At 36.9% G+C, this 23,532-nt stretch overlaps 1 protein-coding gene across 1 annotated transcript; it reads right to left on the bottom strand.

Moving 5' to 3' along the window:
* Window positions 1-8,349: 8,349 nt before the first annotated feature.
* LOC149078180 (uncharacterized) lies at window positions 8,350-15,115 on the bottom strand. The gene is made up of 3 exons (XM_089241451.1): window positions 14,985-15,115; window positions 11,012-11,070; window positions 8,350-9,609 (listed from the first exon to the last, which is right to left on the bottom strand). Exons 1-3 carry the CDS (start codon window positions 15,013-15,015, stop codon window positions 9,046-9,048), a joined length of 654 nt encoding a protein of 217 aa, XP_089097577.1. The 5' UTR covers window positions 15,016-15,115; the 3' UTR covers window positions 8,350-9,045.
* Between the last annotated feature and the right edge of the window lie 8,417 nt (window positions 15,116-23,532).

The following is a 23,532-nucleotide window of genomic DNA, read 5'->3' on the forward strand; positions in this document are numbered from 1 at the left end:
AAATTAACTTGTATGCATGCATTATTTGGAAAGGATTTTGAGGGGGGGGGGCCTGTTTGGTCATTGTCAATGGATTAGTATACATCAAAGCGACAATGATCAAAGGAATGACCTAAGGAGTAAGTTGACCAAGAAAGCATGTGTGTTAGACCAGAATGGGCGAGGGGCGGCAAAACCATATATCCGCCTCACGCTATGCTTATAAACTGCTTCCGATTAAAAACACACAATTTAAAAACGTTCCGGAAACGACGAATGCTAAATTTGTGTGTCCGCAAATGGGGTCGGGATTTACATGTCAAATATTCAAATACAGCAAAACCTGTCAGTTTGGACACCTACATACTGGAGAGTTTTGAACGGGACCAACCATAATCCTATATAACACAGAATGCTCACAATACTGAGGAGCTCTACATCTTGGACACCCCTATAGCTTGGACAGATTTTAACGGAACCGCAGGTGTCCAACTTTGACAGGTTTTACTGCAGTTGTGATCGAATATTTAGAAAGTTCATTTGATATTTATAAAGATAATACTCGCCGAGGAATCGCTCTGCAACAAACGACGCATCTTTTATACTGAGACAACATCAAACGGGAACGAAATGCTTTCCCGAGGAATACCAGCATAGCTGATTGTATCTTTGCTATGCCGATAGCTATATTGTATAGATATCTAAGAGAAATTTGCTATACGCGCCCGTGTAATGTTGTTTATTTACAATCTGAACAACTTCTACGATTTACATACTCAGTAGAGCCGTGGTCTTTTCACCACTTGAATATCAAGAAAAAAAACTCATTTTGTGCTGCCATCTAGCAAATAGTATAGATATATGAAACGAATAAAATTTTAAGATTCCTAATAATGTTTGTAAATAGGGGGGGGGGGGGGGAAACAAGAAATAACTGTAGGAACTGTAAAATGAGGAGCAAGATTGAAATTGGCATTGATTAAGAAAATATGACGTGATGAGGTCCGGAACATTGGTGAGCCCCAATGACAGGTTTTTTTTTTCACGAACCCCACCTATCGGATCCAGAGGGGGGGGGGGGGTCCCTATTCTAGAATAGAGATGCTCAATGCAAAAAAAAAAAATTTGCGGTCCCCCTTTAAAAAAGTTTTATGTAATTGCTCCCAGACTTACAAACTTTTCGAGTTACGAACGTAAATCTTGACATTCCGTGAATCTCGCATTCCGCATTATTTCAGGAACGCGTTGATGGTATGGATCGTAATCAAACACTACCCATTGAGAGGGAATGACATTCAAATTCATTTTACAAAATGCATAAATTATTAATAATAATTAGCGTGGGGTCCACCTGCTGACACTTCATCGTGGCTCGAACCATATTGAACAGACATACATTTTTGTCATACTTTTAAAGCGCTTCATCATCTCTTTTATCAAATATACGTTGCAATTCGATAACTTTGATCATTTTTCGATTTTTTATTGCTGTTTTTGTAATAATTAATGTAAATTAATAGAGGTAAAGGAATCACGTACAGGAATTCCATGACCCCCCACAAGGGTGGGGCTGACAGACAGGATCGTCTTAGGAGCATCATGGGCCCGGAGCCAAGGGATTATTTGGAGGTCCTACCTGCAAAATTCAACTACGTCTCGTTTTTCTGAGGCACCTCTTCTCTTCAGGCCCTTCGGGCACGGCCCGGGGTGGGGGAAGGCATGCGTTAAGACGGCACTGCATAAGGTTCGCACAAGACGTCCTCCTTTTGCAGTTTTGAATCTAGTAACCCTATCTGAAGACCACATAATTCGTATTTTCACTTGTACGAATTTTGTTACCGAAATTTTCGTCTCATAAAAAAATTTTATGCCAAAAAATAACAAAGAAATCATCGCATGAGTTGCCTGAAATTTCGAGATTAGATGGCAGCACCAACAGTATATAAATCAAGCCTCCATCGAGCTTATATTACTGGAGGGGCCGTTCAAGTTTTACGTAAGCAAATTTTTAGCCATTTTCGACCCCCCTCCCCCCCTTGTCAGCAAAATCAAGCACAACGCTGACCCCTTCCCCCCCACTTGTCAGCAAAATTTCGTTACCAGTACTGCCCCTCTGAATCCTAACGCATATTGGTGGAATCAGAGACGTACACGGGGGGTGGGGGCATAGGGGGGGGGGGCTCGTGCCCCCTCCCACGATCAAGAATTTATTTCTTTAATGCAAAAAAAAATATTTTTTTTAAATTGAAATTTTGGAGGAAAATACCTTTATATGTTATTATAATCAATTTCTGTTCATTTCAATGTTGTTTAAGGGATATGAACTCAAAATTTATCTTTGGGGTCATTCACGTATTACGTGATCATTGATGGGGGGGAGGGGGTTTCCGATTTGCTGACTTTTGATGGGGAGGGGGGTTTGGATAATGCTTACGTCATCAACCACCCTTTATGAAAATATGAGTTAGGGTTCAGAGGGGCAGAGCTGATGACGAAATTTTGCTGACAATGGGGGAAGGGGGGTCAAAAATGGCTAAAAATTTCTTACGTAATATTTGAACGGCCCCTTTAGTAAATTCATTGCGACCTTCTTAGAGGGTGCTCTACGCCATATAATGATAAATCACATAAAGGTCCTTTGGCCCGCGGACCAAACATGGCCCTGAGGGTTATCTGATGCGACCTGCCCTCCTCAAACTTAATTTTATAAAAATGAACTAAGCGGCACATTTACAGATCGCTTACGTGTCCCGTGGTACAATTCCAGAACATTTAAGCGGCCCGTGGCACATTTCCAGATTTTCAGATCACTTAAATGACCCGGGACACGGTTCCAGAACACTTAAGCGATCCGTAACACATTTAGAGATCCTTGAGTGACGTGGCGTAGTTTTAGAGCACTTAAATGACTCCCCCCAGTGTGGTTCTTCATCACTCAAATTACCCGCGGCACATTCTCAGATTATTTAAGTGATGCGTGGCACAGTTCCAAAGCACTTAAGCGGCCCGGACACATTTCCAGAGCACTTAAGTGGCCCGGGCACATTTCCAGATCACTTGAATCCGTGAAACATTTAGAGATCATTAAAGTCGCTCTGTGTATGGCACTTGCCAATGTGGGCACTTCCAGTGCCTGCAAACTATCGAAAGGTTTTTCTAGTTTTTGGCACGGTGAGTAAGATGCCATTAAAAATATTTCATATTTTCATAAAGGGTGGTTGATGACGTAAGCATTATCCAACCCACCCCACGTCATCAAAAGTCAGCAAATCGGAAACCCCCCCCCTCCCCCCATCGATGATGACGTAATATTTGAACGGCCCCTGGAGAGAGCATGACGTCAGCAGTCGGAGTCCCCCAACATCTTTCGTCGGAGGATCATGTGACTCTTTGAAAACAAACACAATCCCCCGTTATTTTCTTATGGCATCCACAGGAATTTAAAACAATAAATGAAACAAATAATTTCAGCATCGATGAGATAATTCCAGAATTAATGAAAGAAAATATTCCAGAATTAATGTAAGAGATAATTTTAGCATTGATAAAAGTGATATTTCCAAAATTAATCAGTGATAATTCCAAAATGAATGAAAGAGATAATTTCAGCATTAATGAAAGAGATAATTTCAGCATTAATGAAAGAGATAATTTCAGCATTAATGAAAGAGATAATAAGAAATTAATGAAAGATAATTCCAGAATAAAGGAAAGAGATAACTCCAAAATCATTAAAAAAGAGATATTCCAAAATTAATGAAAAAGATATATTCCAAAATTAATGAAAGAGACAATTCCAGAATTAATGAGATATAATTTCAGAATCAATGAGATATAATTTCAGAATCAATGAAAGAAATAATTTCAGCATCAATGAAAGAAATAATTTCAGCATTAATGAAAGAAACAAATCCAGAATTGATGAAAGCTATTATTCCAGAAGTAATGAAAGAAATAATAATTAATAAAGGAAATAATTCCTGAATTAATGAAAGAAAATTCAAGGAATAATGAAGGAAAATCCAGTATTAATGAAAGAAATAATTTTTAATCTTTTTTCACCTTTAGATGTGTGAGTTCTCTTTTTTTTCATCTTTAAAACCTAATATTTAGAGACCGAACTGTACCAAAGCCTCCTAGGTACTTCTAGGAGGCTTTGACTGTACATTTCTATGGGCAAATTGCCAGGCGGGAACTTTGTTTTCACCGAGTCACGCCTCGCATTTGATGTCGCTGCAGTCGCGACGGTTGGATGCTCCCTCCAGTAATATAAGCTCGATGCAAACCTCAGAATCTCTGTCGTCTGCTTCCCTCCAGGTTACTTGTTTTGGGTGTCTCCTTGCGTCCTGAAAAATTACTGAACTGGCAGTTCCAACTTCCAGTTCTGTTTGTGAGCTTACCTTGCAGGGAACCGATTTCTTGTCTGTCGTCTGCTCATTAGAAGGTTCTTTGTTCTGGACGTCTCCTTATACTCGAATAAAATAACCGAACTTTCAGTTTAAACTTCCAGTTCTGTTTGTGAGCTTGGCTAGCAGGGAACCGAACAAACCGACTTCTTGTCTGTCGTCTGCTCATTAAGAGGTTCTTTGTTTTGGATGTCTCCTTATGCTCAAATAAAATAACCGAAATTTCAGTTTGAATTTCCAGTTCAGTTTATGAGCTTTGTTTATAAGGAACTGAGCGGAATAAAGAATATAGTTTTTTTACTTTTACCTTCCTCATCACCACATGAGTCACTTTTAAATATGACGTTAGATGGCAGGACATTACTATAAAGTGGAGTGTGGAAAAATTCACTTTTTACGATCTTACCTGTTGTCTGCTTGTGTAGAGGTCCTTTGTTTTGGACAAAGGTCTTCTTGGGTCTTGAAAAAATTACTGAACTGGAAGTTTGGTCTTTCAGGTCAGTTTATAAGCTTCATTTATAAGGAGCAAAGCTGAGTGAAGAATTTAGTTTTTTACACCTGAGCTTCATCATCACCACACTTCTGATTTTGAAAAAAAGATAGCAGCACCAACAATATTTTTAAAAATGAATATCTTAAAGTATTCAAGAGTATTAAATTAATTTTAATTCGCTTAAAATTGTTGTGCCATTGTGAATTTGCGGCAAATGCTACAAGGCAAAAAAGAACTGCTATTGGCGGACGGCGTGACGTTTCGAGTCACTCGGTAGATACGGCACTCATTACTTCCTAGATTCAATATCTATAGGAAAGACTGGATGCATTTATTGCACTCACGTCCTGCAGCAGTGGTAGCTAGGCTGGGATCTTTTTTTGGGCCCTAAAGGCCAGATTTTTCACTGTTCCCTCGATAGAGAATTTATAGTATGAAAAAAAACAAAAATTATATGAAACTAGGCTGAAGCCTTTTAGCCCCCACAGAGGAAATGCGACCTGTGCAGCCACATGGGGCACTTCTCTAGGATAGGGTGCCAAATCCGCCTTGGAAGGTAAAAAAAATTTGTTGAGCTGAGAAACGTCATCGGGGGCACTAAAAATAGATCCCACACGGGCAGAAGATTCCTCTCTCTTTTCTGCTCCTACCCATTTGTACACATTACACACTTAAGACCATCGTAACCCGGGGCCACGACTATAGGTTTAGTTAGCCGTGTCAAGCAAGCATTTTGGCAGAGTTGGAAACAATTCAGAAAAGAAACCATAATCGGTGTTCTTAACTAGGGACGGTTTTTTGGCCGTGCGACCTGCGCGACTTTATGGGGGCACCGCAAGGTGGGGATCCAGGTCGAGGTGTCGGGAGAAGCGAATTGTGTAAGTTCGTTGGATCACCCCAGGAAAATTTTCCAATATTATTCGGTTCTTACCTATCGCCCCCACCCCTGGATCCGTTCCTGAGCAACGGCAAAATCTTCAGCTGCGAATGGAGCAGAGGTGAATATCTTCAGCTGCGAATGGAGCAGAGGTGAATATCTTCAGCTGCGAATGGAGCAGAGGTGAATATCTTCAGCTGCGAATGGAGCAGAGGTGAATATCTTCAGCTGCGAATGGAGCAGAGGCAGAAATATTCAGCTGGGAAAGAAGCTGAGATAGCTCAGCTTCTTTCCCAGAGCTGTCTCAGACATCTTAAACTGCGAAATGAGTGGAGGCAGAAATATTCAGCTCCGAATGGAGCGGAGGTACAGGCATCTTTAGCTGCGAGTAAAGCCAAGGCAGAGGTCTTCAGCGGCGAATGGAACGAAGTCAGGTATCTTTAGCTGTTAATGAAGCCGTGGCAGAAATCTTCAGCTTCGAATGGAGTGAAGGCAGGCGGATCCAGGGCGATGGCCAGGTGTCGGAGAAGCGACTTCCTGTGTAGGTGCATTGGATCATCCGTATTTCACGGGACAGACAAATTTCTCCCATGTTATTCGACTCTTGGGAGGGGCGATCGCTCCCCGTCTGGATCCGCACTTGGGTACTGTTCTAAGAGGAATGCGAAATAATTCGAGTAGAAAAAGTGAGAAGCTTTGTCGACACAAAAAAAAAAAAAATAAATAAACGTGGGCAGGAGACACCAAAAATAGGTTCTGCACAAGTACAGATTTCTTCTCGAGGAAGCCGTCTTATTTGCTACCGGGACATTTGCGACTGAAACAAAAACCGTAGTGTTTGCGACCGAAGCCACGGGGGCATCAAAGGGAGGGTAAGTTGAAGGAAGATGTGGCAAGAGGGATGATTTACAGCACTCAACTTGTCAAAAGTATCTCAGGGAAAGGATTACACACTCAATTTAACGGACTAGCAGCGTATGGTTTCTCGTTAATGCCGATTTTCCTTCTGAGACTAAATAGCTGCAATGTTTTACTGTAAAAAAAATCAATATCATCGATAGTAACGGAATAGAATATTTACACTATTTTTGATGTATAGATCTTTTGTATCGTGAATTTTTTGCTCATTATTTCCTAAATTACTAGTTTTTGCGTTATCACGATCAGATAGTCAAAAATCGCAAAGTTTATTTATTCTGCATTATCCTTCTCCATAGGTCGATCCAGCGTACCCTCCTGATCTGAGCACACCCTGAATTGATCCAGAAATGGAAATTTCCTATGTAAAGAACAAGACGAGCACCCACAAGTTCTAAACACTACCGACACTTCTGGTGTACACAGTTTTTTTGCTACGCAGAAAAAAATTCCCCATATTCTAAAAAGGTATAGCACGACATTTTTTCATTCCGCGTAGATATCGAAATTCTGTGCGCAGGGAAACAACGGGTCCGTGCAGGTGAAATTAAAGCGAATGCGCCCACCATCTGAAAAATGAAAAGGATTCTTTGCACCATCGAAATGAAACCTTTTATTCAGCTCAGCAGGATTTTTAAAACAGGCTGATGGTTAGTATTTTTTGTAGTTCATAGATGACAACAGGGGTTCCAATGTGCAACGATATGTTATGTATTTATTATTCACGTACTCAATATGCGAGAGAAAGGGTTTAGTTAGGGTTACCAAAAATTCTAAATTTGGATGTGAGGACGCATCTTTGGCTTATGTTCTTTACATATGTTTACAAGAGATAGCGCCACTACACCGGCAATAATTGTTTTCCAATCAAAACAGAACCGCACCTCTCCGCTTCTTTACACCGATAGGTATTTGCTAATTATTAAAGCATTGAGTGCTGTTTCACCCATTTTGTTTGTTTCTGAATTGAAGAAGGAAGATATTGCCTGATTCTTTAATGAACCACTTCCAGTTCTGTCTGAACTTCAGTTCCCTCAACTACGCCCGGAGAACCTTCTCTGGTGCATAGAAAGATAATGGGATCAGGTGCTATGATAAATAACAATTGCCGCTTAGTCTAATGCCTCATTTTTCTACGCGGAAATTCGAGAAATTGGCGAGGACCACATAATTTTAGGGTCCCCTCCGATGAGGGATATGTCCAAGGGTGTGGGGAACCCGGGCGGCGGATTGTAAGAGGCGGCAGCCTCGACTTATGTTTAAACACATACATTTTTGAAATTTTTTAAGAGTAAAAATTCACAAGACACCAGTGCTGTCACTCTTTTGAAGCATACCTTGCCAAAAAATGATGTTGAAAAAACTCTCACTTGTCCAGGCCCATCTTAATGTACGTGCGCACTCGGCACGGCCCGAGGGGTCTCAGAAAAATGAGATCGGGTTAAAAATTTTGAGAGCAAGCCTGCAGGGTCGTGTTCAGGGGCGGCAGGTGAGCTCGAGTCACCTCTTGCATCACGCAGCGCAACACACTTTAAAAATGAAACAGAAACTACTGAAAGACACTATAAAAGGCTTATTTTTATTCACAAAATTAGAAGTAATTTTATTTACACAATATACAAATATATCTTCGAACAAATATCACATGATCGAGAATTCGTCCATTCTCTGTGTGTTATGAATCCCTGTATTTTTTTCCCCCTTCAAGTTACAGTAAAAAACTCCCTCGAAATAATTCGTCGGGTGATTTTCTAAATAATTCTTCGGTAGTCTAACTACCGGAGCAGTCATGGAATTATGGTATGAATGTCACGGTGAATGTATTAAATCGGTTATTATGCGTAATCGCCAATCATATCGTAAGTTTGAAGCGATTATGCATCATACCCAATCGTCCTTGGTAAACATGACTTGAAATTCATTGCTTTTTACCGGTGATTATGTATAACAGCTTGGTGTAATTGGTGAAATTTCCGAATGAGTCTCGGTGGTATGTTTAATAAATATAGGCGGACCGCGGTATCTCGAACTTCCATTTAACGAATTTCCCGATTTAACGACTTTTTTTTTTGCGAATATTGCCTTTGCGTGAATCTGTTAAATGAAGAATTTGTTGAATGGGAATTCGTAATATGGGGTACACTCGTGAAAGTTCGTCCCCCCCCCAATAGTTTTATCCTGTCGGCGCCTCTGGTAAATGGGTTAATTTCATCTCGGCATAGCCTGCAATGGTAATTCCACAGTTACTCTAGAGGTTTTTTGAATAACAAATGGATGACTCATTTCGCCAACCCCCTACATCACTGGCTTTGACACTGGAACCTGTAACGCTATCGGATAAATATTTGCCAGAAATCTGTGTTGAAAACCTTTTAGTACTTCACAAAGAATCTTGCTCCATTCCCTTGCGAATTCCCTTTCTGTCCTGTTCCTGTTGCCAGACCTACATTCTTCCCGAGTTCGAGACCAAGGAAGAGCTTACCGTTCAGATTGAATATCGGTTTTGGTAACAGGTTCAGTAATGAGCGGAGGATGTTCAAGGGACTGATTCTGATCCCGACGGTTTTCACAGGGACTTGTTGAGGCATCTGATTCTCGTAAATTTGTTTTTGGTAGCCTATGTCTTTTCCGTAATATGGGTCGCTGTAATATCCTTGTCGATCCTCCTTGGCATATTCCGACCGCGTTAGATCCGTTATTTTCCGTTGCTGCTGTTGAACCTGTGGGTAGACGACGTCACGTGGTTCAGGATCCACGTTGTTACTTGCCGATAGTGCTTTCAAGAACGAGGAGAATTCGTCGTTGAGTGTCTTCAAGTCATTGCCAGCGGTTGGTGGTGGTGAGATGATCGGTCGCTCCGTTTGAGGCGCCAGTAGCATGTCCGACCGGGATATGAATTGAGACAATATATCAGCGGCATCTTGGGGTGAGAGGTCCTGGAGATAAAAGAAATATATATTCTTAGTAATTTTTACATCACATAAGCTCAACTAATGCTCAACCCATACGAGGGCCAAATGTGGCCCTCGTAGGCATTTGATGTGGTACGCGACCTCAAACCAAATTTTGTAAAACCGAACCAAGCAGCACATTTTTAATAACCTGTGTCACTTGAATAACCTGCGACACGGTCCCCTCTATAAAGTAGAAGAAAATTCAAAATGCCTCGAAAAGGACTAACAGCTGCTGAAGCTCTTGCTTTGATTGAAGAAATACTATCGGATCCAGAATCCTCAATTGAACTTGATGATGATGAAGTGCAAGAATGGGAAGAATTTCGCGTATCGGGGATGAAGAATTGAACTATCATAGAAGAATCTATTGTTGATGAAACATCGACTCCAGGATCATCAACAATAGATATAATAACTTGAGTAAAACCCCACGACACAACACTGTTCCAGAATTCGGAGAAAGGACTGGGCCAAGTGATGAGATTTTGGACCTGGAAGAACAATCTCCTATTGCGATTTTTTTGTGTTTGTTTACATCAGCCCTGGTTGAGCATATCGTTTCCCAAACAAATCTTTATGCAACCCAGGAAGGAAAGAAGTTTGATCCAGTTCTAAAGACGAGTTTCTATGCTTTTTAGCTATAAATTTAGCAATGGGCGTAAAAAAACTCCCTATCTGCAGAGACTACTGGTCAACAAATCCAATTCTGGCTGATAGTTTCATAAGCAAACTAATTCCAGTGAAAAGATTCACCTGGATGTTGGTCCACCTACACCTGAACGATAATTCGGTTCAGCTAAAGAAAGGTGACCCCAACTTTTTGACAAACTATAAAGTGCGACCCTTATTGAGTCATTTGTCAGAGAGATTGCTATAGAATTTTATACTTAACACATCATTATTTGAGACTTTATGCCTTCCATCAACATTTAAAATACAATTTAGAAGTATTTCTCCATATTATGACATCCTTTAACTATTCTAATCTTTTCCTGGCTAATAAAATGAAATAAGCACTATTGTAAATGTGCCTTAGTAATGCTTTCCCTGCCAAGCATTTTCAACCGCACTGATAAGCGCTAAGTGCGCGGTGGGACAAACGGTATTCCACCTCATATATAAATGAAAAAGCAATTTTTTTTTTTCAATTTTTTTGAAAAACGTAATATGTACACCCATATGCATCGGTACATCAAGTTATTTTTTTATATTTTTCATATTTCGATGTCGCGCCCTTCAAAGGGTTAAAAGGGTGTTCGAAAATATATTATTACTTAAAAAGAGTGTTTGAAAAAACTGTTATTTTCAGAAAAATATTAAAAAAGATTGTTACTCAAAAGTGTGTTGAAAAAAGCTGTTGGGGGGAAAAAAAAACTTGAATTACCTGTCGGTCATCGAGGGGGATGGTATTCGCATCAACAATGGATTTCCCAGCAAACATAACTGAAAACAAACAAAAAATACAAATACAAATACAAATACAAATACAACGCCACAACAGGCAAATTGCCCAACGAGGTGGCTGACTTAAGAACATCGTGGATCCCCGAGCCCCTACCTACTACTGCTACACCCTCCCCCCGGAACCCCCCCCAACGAATCGGTACATGCGGGAATGTGCGTGTACGTGTAGTGCAACCTGACGTAAAGTTTTTTTTTGTTTCTGTGTAATGCTTGTTATGTGTAGTGCTGTCATCTGCCCCGATGATAATGAAAATTATCACAATTTATGTTGGTGTTAAAGAAACACCTCAATTTTCTCTCATAATCACGTAGATGAGTCGGGACATTTAATTAGTATATCAGCTGGCCTGTGTCTGAAAAAGATGGCGCAACTAAAATAACTAAATCCTCTTGTACAACTTACAATACAGTAAGACCTAGATATACTATCAACTTCTTTTAACGTCAGTTTTTGAATGTCGTTCCTGCCAGCATAAATAGTAGGTTGATTTTACTCGTCATTCATCAATCATCCTGCTTATGAAGTCACGTTTGTTCGGTATCCAAGGTGACGTTATACCGAGTCCTGGCTGTATGAGGCAGTGGTTCCTACACTGTGCTCCACCAAGGATTTCTTGGTGCTCCGTAAAGATATTGGTGCTTGAATGGGGGCAGAACTTATTTGTAAATTTAATATGTTCGAATCAAGCACGAGGCAAATACGAAATGATTCTTTTTTATGTAAAACACTTGTTGGTGCTTCTCCGAACACAGACTCTACATGAAATTTATTTTTTTATTTTTGTAATTTCTGTGTATTTGTATTGAGAGAAATTTCACGTTTTTCACCCTACCAGCATCAATGCACTACTTTTGCATTTTTTCCCAACCACTTCCTGCAAGCATTTTGGAGTTCTTCAATAGATATATTGATCAAAAATATCATTTAGCCCATGGGCAGCTTCATTTCGTCTCCAAAGCCCTTGACATGAAGCAGGGCTGGAATTGGGGGGGGGGGGGAAAGGGGCAATTGCCCTGGGAGGAAAACTTTAAGGGTCGGTAAATTTTAAAAAGGAACAAAAGCAGCAGTATAAAATCGTTGAGTTTTACGGTGATAAGGACAGAAAAATCGAAATCCCCCCACCCCCCAACACCACCCAAAATCACAGTTACGGCTCTACTTGATTTGGGAAAAGTACAGCGCACACACGATACTGCAACTGCACTTGTACAACAACTTACAAAGGTTTACGAGGCTCACGAATAAGCAACAAAATACCGAGCAATGATCGCACCTGACTTAGGTACACTAATTTTTTCAAGGTTTTCGTCAACATCATTGACAATCACGTATATGACTTAGTGCTGAATTTTTTTTGTCTATCCTAATTAGATTTCAAGATGACACAAAAAAATTCTTAAATTTTCCACCAGGTGGCGTTCTAACATTTCTTACCATTAGATGAGTGCTCGTATATGCGCTGTGCAAAAACGTTACTTTCACAATTATATCTGCCATATTTCAGGAGTTATTGAAGAGACTATGCGGAATTTCCAATGTTTCCTGTTTCTCCAAAATATTCATCCTTTTTGCTCCCGGGCATCCCAAAATGATTCTTAGAGGTTGAAAATGATTGCAAGAGACTGCGCATGTGTCATTATGCAAGATTTTCAAGTGGTCATAACTATTGAATGGATGAAGAGAACAATGAAGAGAGTGCTTAGATGTATTAAATTGGACATGCGCTTCACGGTAACAGTAACCAGAATGCTACCTGGCGGAAAATTCCTGAACTGTTTTACTCTGTCTTTAGGAATTAACGGAATTTGAACAAAATTACAGCTTAAATTTGTGAAATTCTATTTAATATGAGCTGATAGTACATACAAACAATGTCAAAATTTTAGCATTCAAACTATTTAACGTTCACTTTCCTTTGGGCTCCTTTGTTATAACTCCATTGCCCATACTGTCTCGCCGTATTAATTTTATGTACTTATTCAAGACACAGGAACATTTCTTTGAAATGGGGGGGGGGGGGCAAAGGGACAACTGTGCATATACGAGACGTCTGGCAACTCTGGTTGATAATATAAATACGAAACGGTAATTTAGCGGAACAATTTATTTTTTTCCAATTGGCATCAGCATGGATCGTTAACTTTGATTTGTCGAGTAAGGCAGTGCTAAGCTCGTTTATTCGTCTGAATTTGCAGTATAATATACAGTTTGAATCTCCTTCGTGCTTTTTTTTGTCATAATTCCACTGGGTTTTCTCCGATTTTGTTCATGCGATATATCTACCAACCACCATAAAAAATTCATCACTACCAGCCATATATGGCTGGATGATTTTTGGTTTGTAGTAAGAGTAGAGGTTGAATATTTAAAATTTAGTGAATACTTCATTTGTGTTATTTATTTCGTTAAAAACATTTGGCATTTATGGACCAAAAATCTATGACGAATTTCAGCAATTAGTGGTTATTTTGTTGGCTATTAGTGGTATTATATTACATATAAAATTGGCAACATAATTTTTTTTTTGTCAAAATATTCATGAAATAACATTTTGTACTATATCCAAACCGAAACCACATGCGTTTTATCCAAAATGGCTCTCTTTTTTTAAAGTACCTAGAAGGGACAAGCCGGCACTTTGAAAGTAATTTTTTTTCCCATAAACATATCAAAACTTGTAAAATTAGCATATTTTCAGTACTTTTACTACACACTGTATACTAAAAACTACTGCTTGCATCAACATGGCCTTCACACGCGTTATTGATTTGACATTACTCTGTGCAATGGACTCAAAGTTTTAGAATATTATATAAACTTTTTGAGATATGGTTATGTACGTGAAAAAATTTAAATATTTGATATTGTATCCTTATCAATTTAAAATCATGCAAATCAAAAAGTTTCGAACGTATTGTTTTATTGTTTAGTTATTAGTTCATTGCACAGCCAGAGCTGTTTAAAGTTCGTAAGTTTCATAGAGATATTTTGAGAAACACCAACTAATGTGTTTAACGAATTAATTAATTAGTGTATTTATAGTACTGTTAGTTTACAGACCACTTATTAAAAAAAACACTTCACTTATCTCAAAATTCTACAATGTATTACCACCACAAATCGCTCACAATAAATTATCAACATTGATGGTTAAGAAAATTTGTTATAACGTTTCTCTGTTTTGTTTTTGTTTTTTATAACGTAATAGTTGAATTTATTTACTTGCTTTTTGTTTTCTAACATACTAAATGTTTAAAATTTTATTTGAGCAATATGTGAGTTTGTTACCAGAATTCATTCCCGTTGCCATAAATTTCATATTTATTCAGTATTATATATTTTAATGTTTTTCCCTTTTCATTATTTTTTTGTCCATACTAATTTAACTAGCATTTATAAGAATGGGTCATCTTTCTCGAGACCCCTTGGTAAAGTTTTTCTCTCTTTTCTTATATTGATGTATTTAAGTAATGATAATAATAATAACTTATTTGAATTTGAAAAACAAAATCCTAAGAAATCAAGTTCTTTGTGAAGTATAAAAAACACAAACGTTCAGAAAACGCATCCAAAGATTGCATTCTTAAAACTAAGATCATTAAACTCATTTCACTTAATTGAAAACAACTTCGCTTCTAGTTCTCATGCAGACAAAAGTGAAAGTTTTGGGTTCTAGAAATAACTACACTTTCAAATGAACGAAATGAAACGAATTTCAAAAATTTTGGCGAAATAAATCCTTTGAAGGCAGTTGCAGTAGCCTTTTATAAATCAATTACATACATAAAATATTTTATGAACATATTCGAAATTATTTTTTAAAATTATATTAATGTTGAAGTAAGAGGTTAGTGACGCCTTCAGAAGAAATAGCAAAAGGGAAAATTCTCACCAAAACACAGGAAGATCATGGTGATCGGCATCCTTGAATCGTGATCTCCGGATCGGTTTTAAGAAAAAATCCCAGAGGCGATGGATTTATGAATCGGATTTATTACTATTATACCCGGCGGAGAAAGTAGGTCTGTAAGGCAGTATGTTTGTGTGTGAAACTGACCCGTTGCGTTTCTCCGTCGAATGTGTGTGTAGTACTATAATAGTGGTTACGCTTCATGCGTTATTACGTCTGTTCGACCGACTTTCCAGACTGATCATTGGCAAGTACCAATCACGTGACATTTTCCTTTTCCGGGGTGGAAATTATAACTTGCACTTGCACTAATATACTAACGATGATGAAGTATAATACATGGTAATCGGAGACGAAGGCTGAATCAAAATTTAAAGATTTTATCTTGGAAATCACTTAATTATCTTATGCTTATCTAATTATCTACGCTTATGGTATCCGAGATCAAAAATCCTGTAGGTGCTTAAGTATATTTACCAATAGGCTAGTTTTATGATTAATTATATATGAGTTAAAGTTAGTAGTCTTCGTAAAGTCACTAGATATATTGATCTAGACAATTCTTATTAACATGGAAATTTTCAGGAACAGTATACAGGTAGGGTAAACCTAACATCACCTAGCTCTGTCACCAAAGTGATTTTAGCACAGTGTCCCGAAGGACGTGGTTGTGTAGGGAAAAAGTCCCGTCGGTGACCTGGCCAAACACTAGTATAGTAGAGTCTACTATTGATTGTGTAGCCTGGTCGGACGAGGACCCCCCCCCCCCCACGCAGTCAAGCACTTCCTCAACACGATACAAGATACGAGACAAAATATGGCTAAATAACACTTAGGTGCAATGCTTCGGGGCCATGAGAACAGCTGCACAAAAACTGATACAGAGTATACAGAATTGATGCTAGTACAAATGGGAAGCAAAGATATTTTTATTTGTCGATAAGAACTCGGTAATTATGAGCACAAAGAGGCACCTCCTGGCTGTAACCATTCAAAATTATTGGACACAACACTTTTGACAGGCATAAACACTTTTGAAAACTTGCTCAAGTGAATTTCTGAAAGTGGAAAAAATTAATATCCTCCTACAGCAGCCGTGATGATAGTGACAATCAAACGACGTCGAAATCTTCAAATTGTTACTCGCGAGCACAGTGGTGCGCTCCTTGAGGCACCAAGAGTGCTCAATGCTCATGTCCGATTTCGTGTTCACGAGCACTTGATCAAGTTTCATTTAAACACCCTATAAAAATTGCATTCAAGAATCTCAATTATGCGTATATCGGGCATTAATATGTCAAACTGTCGTAAGAAGTGCTATTTGTTTGATAACAGGTATAGGCAGTGCTCGCGACTCGAGAAAGGTTGAAGACCCCTGCTCTATAGCATCATAGGGACATTTTGGAATTGTTTATCAGTGTTTTCCACTTGGAAGCCATACCTGAAGGCATTGGAACACCTGGTATATTTCATATTACCCGACTATTCCATATCACTTGAATGTGCTGTACAGGGTTTGAAAGGGATGAGGAAGTTTTATAATGTTCTGCCGAAATAATCGCTAAGATTATTCCGCTGTGGATTATTCTACATTCTAAGAATGTGTGTATATAGGTAAAATTTTTAACATACAAAAAATTATCACGAAAAATTATTCCATGTTCATTAAAGTTTGAAGATTCCCTATTTGTTTTCTTAAATTCAGAGACATAGATATGTGATCAGAGATATAATTCAGAGATACAGATATACCACTTTTCACAGACTAATGTCATGCAGCATAGAAAATTTACAGGGTGCCCAGTGTCACAATAAACCATACAATGAGCGGTTAGTTAAAGAAGTTCATTTTGAAATTCTGTGCCGTATCACGTTACACTTTCACTTTGTTCTCTCATCTGGAGTGTTACAATCGACAATATGCTACACAAAACACAACAACGCGGAAAAACCGATATCAATGGCGAACAATGGGAATCACACACGTCGTAAATTATCCATCATTATGGGAATAATAAAAAAAAAGATCTTCTCTGGAACAAGAAGGGAACCTTTCATTTCTCGCCCCAGTTGCTGAATGGCGACATTGCGACACAATCGGAAATATGCTGTTATTCTTTTTCTTTCAAGAACAATGAAAAAAATTCCCGCTTCAAATTTAACTTACAATATGAGTATATATTTTTTTTCTCTGAGCACCCGGAATTTAGGAATAGAAAATTAGTAGGCTATCATCCTATATTATCATTAAATTGATAACATAAGATTGTCTACCAGTTTTAAATTTGAGAAGCTGAGAATAAGAAAATATATTGTACCCATGGAAATTATTTTACAAAGCAACTACTTTGGGGGTCTATTAATACATGCAGGGTCTATTTCACTTATAACATACGTCCTTGTTGATTTGAGAATTGCATGTTATAACCGACGTGTATTTCGTAAATTTATTGGAGCTGTGAAGTACACACAGGATCTAAAGATCATATATGCACATACATTTCTTTTTGATTTAATTAATTTCACTGATATTATTCGAATTTATGCTAATGATTTTGATTCAGCATTAATACAATAATTATAAAGAAAAAGCAACTAATGTTCGTGAATTTTGCTTGTCATCAATCCACATCATTTTGCAAAGTCTTTTAATAGATAGAGATTTTTGATGCTGAAAACAGTGCGGATTTCTGCTTTTACTGATCACAACATTCGCTTATCACTGCCATCTACCAAAGTGATCCAGATGTTACAGAAAAATAAACATTCACTAATTTAAGGACGTTAACTAACTGTTTTAACAGTGGCACCTTCTAGCTGTAGACTATTACAATGACAATGTAATTACTTACAATTAATGTAATACTTCCGACAGTAACTTTTTTGTTATTATAAAAATTCTCACTGCTTTTTGTGGAAAAAAAAATCAAGATATCACTTGCATACAATACATGTTGCACAAATGAGTCAGTTTTCGGGTTAATTTTTTTCCGATTCTTGTTTGCAGTATGTTGTATCCGAATTATTTGCTATGTTGGGAGACTGTTTCAGGTATGTTATATCCACAGTATATGTTTTAAGCGTTGTGTGTAAGTAAGGGGTAGGTAAAAAATATAAATATATATGGAAATGAATGAGCCGAAAATCGGGGATTAGAAAACCGTATGTTATGAATGTACTTGACCGTATGTTACGGTAAGTGTGATGAATCAGTTATCATGCATAATTGCCAATCGTCTCGGTAACTTTCATAAATTTATCTCTTTTACTGGTGATTATGCATGATAATCAAGCGTCGTGGGTGAAATTGAGGTTGTTGATGGGGAATTCGTTATATCGGGGTACAATCGTAAAATTTATTAAAAAAGTAAGAGATAGTCTTTCTTTTTAATTATTATTCTCTGTGTTGGGGGGATGACATACCTGCTGCATAATGTCGGAAAAAAATATTCTTCTTCAAACAGCTGCAGTTTTTTTACAGAAAGTTCATTGATTTCCACTGTGGTAGTAGTTATAATGCAGATCAGAGAAATTTAAAAAACCGCTTGAAGGGTTAAATGAACATGTTTCCTCAACAATTTAGAAATTCAATTTAGTCGTAAAAAAGAAACATAATGAATTAAGAATTATGACTTTCTCTAAATCAATTTATCAACCATGTTGTTGTACAAAAGAAAAGAAAAAAAAAAAAAGGACAGCATTAATTGCGCTACTGAATGATGAGATTTCAGTTTTGCGTCACGACTGCTGTTACTGAATGAATACTCAACATTTTTTTCAACGAGAACCATAAATTTTGAAGATAATAACAATATCGTCGCAACTGACAATTGATTCCGCGGCACGTGAGGGAACGATAATCAGCGCATGATGATTTCCGACAAATAGTCACCTTATGTCGAAATGGGTGTTTCAACGAGTGAAAAATGGTAATGCACACGCAATACGCGGAAGCGTTAGCGAAAACGTCAGAAAGTTCAAAAAAACGGTACGAATGAAAATATCACGAAGCAAACAGATTTTTGATCGAATAACCAATAATTCAATTGAAGCAAAATTTTGATTCGACAATTAAAAATAATGATTTTAACGAGCAGAAATATTTTGTGTTCAAAGGAACCAATCGGTGTATTGATTAGAATTTAAAATGATTCAAATGAGATGAATAAAATAAAAGTTACCTCATAGAAATTTAACGTTCTCAATTAATTCTAAAGACTTTAACTCGCTAAACCAAATTAGTTTTCAGGATTTAATTCACGTTCTTAATTTTAATCTCCGAATTACGAAAATGTATTTTCTTCTTTTTTTTAAAATGCGAATTTCAAAAATTATCGTTCGACTGGTTATACAACATAAATGGTTAAATTTATGATACTTATCCTGATTAAATTTAGTGTTTAATAAAATTTTATTCTTATTTCCTAGTTTCTTGTCATTTCCTGTGTTTGCTTTGTCACTCTTCTCGTTTTAATTATTATTTTTTAGGTTAAAAAATGAATATTTTTGGTCTACAATTTTATTTTCTATAATTGCCGTTTGTTTTGGTTCTTTTTGAACTCGTACACATTTTCTTTTAAATTTGTATCCGTAAAATACAATAGAAATTTTTATTCTTTTCTATTCTCTTTAATGTTTTTGTCGACTTCTATTTTCATTTCTATTATTTTATTTTATTATCACTATTCATTTATTATTATTTTATTTTATTATTATTTTGTTTTTCCATTCAATTTTTATTTATACTCTTCTTATTCTTTTTCATTTATATATATTTTTATTCTTTTTCATTTATATATATTTTTATTCTTTTTAATTTATTTTAAATTTATTTTTTAATTTATTTTAAATTTATTTTTTAATTTATTTTAAATTTATTTTTTAATTTATTTTAAATTTATTTTTTAATTTATTTTAAATTTATTTTTTAATTTATTTTAAATTTATTTTTTAATTTATTTTAAATTTATTTTTTAATTTATTTTAAATTTAAATTTATTTTTTGATTTATTCATTTATTTTTTTTGAAATTTTCTTCCATTTTTATTTTTAAATGTTTTTATTTCTGGTTATTCACTGCAATTTATTAAATTTCCCAAATTTTATTGTTTAGTTTCCATTTTTCAAATTTTCATTTATTTTTAAAATTTTTATTCGTTTTTTTACTGAATTTTTTTCCATTCTAAAAAAATTAGTGTTATTATTTTTTCCGATCTGTAACTTTGTATTAATTTTATTTCATTTTTAGTTTCTTTTTTTTTAAAAATACTGTATGTAATTTTTTTTTTTTGGTTTTCTGTAGTTTATCAACATTTTGCTTTCCGTGATTTTTATTCAATTATTTTGCGATTTCTTTCGCATAGATTGAATGCCAGCAGCTGTAAGTGAAGAATCTTTTGGAATATTTCAAGAAAACCTTTAAGGGGTCTCACTACTCTTTGACGCTTCAAAAAATCGATTTTTCAAAAATAATTTTAAAAAATTCTTCATTTCATGAGGAATCGAATGCAAAAAACCGCTTGTCGATCGGCCATTTCTTTCTTCTGCTATTTAAGAAAAAAGAATTGTAAACAAAGAAATTTAAAGGTCCTTTTAAATGGCCCTTTAAACGCCACATTGGTGATGGTGATGCAAAGACATTTCTGGAAGTGAGTCGATGTAACCCCTATGGAAAAGATGTGCCAATCGCCAAAATAGAATGTGTGGGACATGTTCAAAAGCGCATGGGGACTAGACTTCGCAAATTAAAAACCGAAATGAAAGGAGTGAAACTTGAAGATGGGAAACCGCTCAGTGGAAAAGGACGTCTAACTGACAAACTTATCGATAAGTTATCATGTTATTATGGAAATGCAATAAGAAATAACAGTGACTCGTTAGAAGATATGCGGAAAGCTGTCTGGGCAATTTACTGCCATACTTGTTCAACTGATGCTGAACCGATGCACTTCTTTTGTCCCCAAGGTTCAGACTCCTGGTGTAAGTACCAAAAATATAAACAGTCACCCAAAGGTCAAGTACATCAGTATCATCATAGGAACCCTATTCCTCCAGCGATTGCAAAACACATCAAAAAGGTTTTTATACATTTATCAGAGCCTGAGCTTCTAAAGAGATGTTTAGGAGCTAAAACTCAAAACAACAATGAGTCGCTAAACAACTTAATTTGGAAATTTTGCCCTAAAGTGTCAGGATGTGGGCGAAAAATAGCAGAAATTGCAGTCAATGAAGCTGTAATAAGTTTTAATGAGGGAGCAACTGCTAGGGCAAAGGTTCTGAGTGCACTAGGAATGGAGCCTGGTTGTTTTTTTCATACAGCAGCTACGAAAGCAGATCAGCAGCGTGTGCGAGTTGCTGAAAGACGTGCTGACTTGACCACATTAGAGGCCAGGAGAGCAAGACGAATGCATGAAAGTGAAGCAAATAAACATATCCTTGACCAAGAAGGTTTGGTGTATCAAAAGGGGCACTTTTGATTGAGTGAAAACAAAAAGTATGCAAATTACACTTTAAAAAAACTTTGAACGCGATTTACTCAGAATGTAGTTTTTGGAGTTTATCCGTAAGAAAAAAGGAAAACTATTGGACTAAATTTGCTGAAACTTTGCAAGAATGTTTATATAACATATACTAGTAGAATAGACCTCAGTTGTAGATATCCGACAATCTTTTCAATTTTTATAAATTTATACATTTTCAAAAAAATAGTAAATTTTGAAAATTTGTGTTTAAAATTTTTTTTTAAATAGTTCCTTTTTGTCAATTGCCACAATAGAGGTCTATTCGATTTGGGCATTCACATAGTTTAATTTCGTGCCACAAAATTTAATTTATCTGATTTTTTTCATTGACAATCTTACGGATGGTGGGATACTGCGGTTTAAAAAATCTGGAATATTTGTTTAATTTAAATTTTTTTTAAAAAAAGTATACAAACAAGAGTGACAAATAAAAAATGTTTATGAATATATGAAATGTTCTTAACAACATATAAAGTTTTTGAATTGATTGAGTGATATTTACTATTTAAGAAAACCACTCAAAGTAAGGGAACATTTTTCTCCTTTTTTCGTACTGAAAGAGTCGTGAGACCCCTTAAATTCCATGTTTGAAAGTCGGTATTCCATCAGGTGATATGATTTGCGAGGCCCTAGACCATACATACCTCAACCCATGCACAGCTGCCAAATTTGGCCCTAGGAGTCATCTGATTGTGGCCCACAGGACAAATAACCAAATCTTTCAACTGGCCCACGATAGATTATCGAATCACTGCAGTGGCTCGCGGTACATTTCCAAATCATTTAATCCTGCAACGTTGCATATCCAAATCATTTAAGCGACCCCAGGCGCATGTCCATATCACTTGAGCGACCCCAAGCACATTTCTAACCACTTGAGGGACCCCCACCTAACACACCCAGCTCACGTGGCACATTTGCAGATTACTTAGGTGACTGGCTGGCACATTTACAAATCACTCAAGTGGCCAGTGGCACACTTACAGATCACTTAAGTGGCTAGCGATACATTTACAGTTCAACTGAATAGTCCACGGCATTTCTATTGCTTACTTTAGTGGCCAGAAAACAACTAGATGTTTGGTCACCCGAAGCAAGTGCGTATTTTGACGCCCCATTGTAATATTGAAGGAGAGGTTTAAGAATGAAATATGCGCCCCTCCAGGTCTATCGCCCGGAGGTCAAGACCCGCCTGCCCCTCCCCTTAGTTGCGGCCCTGTTAATGGCTCTTGGCACATTGCCAGATCACTTCATTTGCCTTTGACACACTCTTACATCCCTCAAGCATACTTTTAGATCATCTGACACGTTTCAGGTGGTAATCTCTCTCTCTCTCCCCCCCCCCCCCCCCCAGTTGAGTAACATTTCCAGATTACTCAAATGGCCGGCTACTTTTTTCTAGATGACTAAAGTAGCCAGCGACACTTTTTTCAGGTCACTTAAGTAGCGCACGACTTATTTTCCGATCACTTGAGTGACTCGCGACACCTTTCCAATGACTCAAGTGGCTTGATGATGCTCATTTTCGGATAATTCAATCGGCCCGCGAAGCTTTTCAAAACCGATTAAGTGGCCCGCACTATCCGAAAGGTTGAGCACCTTTGCTCTAGACCCTGAAATCGTGTCTAAGATTCCCGGTTGAGATTCGGAGTTAGTTCCACTTAGACGATTCTCTCAAGCAAAAAAAAGTAAACTGTGTGAATTCTTTTTACATCGAATGTTTCAAAGTGAAGCTTCACTGATTTCATCGGAAGTTTTCCTCCAATCATGTTCCATTAACACTTTTTGTAGCATAATATATGTAATACTAATAATATTCATAGTAATCTATTATAACATTTTACACGTAAGATATGCACGAAATTGAAATTTTCTTGTTTTTGAAAATCCGAATATAATTCAGAACTTCATACCCAATACATATCCTATAAAGATCACCAACTACTTTTTTTAAATTTTAGATTTTATACGTCAAAAAATCCTTTAAAAATAAAAAAAAAGTACAGGGT

This window comes from Pholcus phalangioides, unplaced genomic scaffold, assembly GCF_987345545.1.
Source record: "Pholcus phalangioides strain wild (caught in Gottingen) unplaced genomic scaffold, Ppha-v1.0 ptg000014l_1, whole genome shotgun sequence".
Lineage (NCBI taxonomy): Eukaryota > Metazoa > Arthropoda > Arachnida > Araneae > Pholcidae > Pholcus > Pholcus phalangioides.

Coding starts and splice junctions, on each gene's coding strand:
- LOC149078180 (XM_089241451.1), bottom strand. CDS start 15,015: ATGCCGATCACCATGATCTTCCTGTGTTTTG. Junction 11,071..14,984: donor CATGATCTTCCTGTGTTTTG/GTGAGAATTTTC, acceptor GTTTGTTTTCAG/TTATGTTTGCTGGGAAATCC. Junction 9,610..11,011: donor TCCCCCTCGATGACCGACAG/GTAATTCAAGTT, acceptor TTTTATCTCCAG/GACCTCTCACCCCAAGATGC.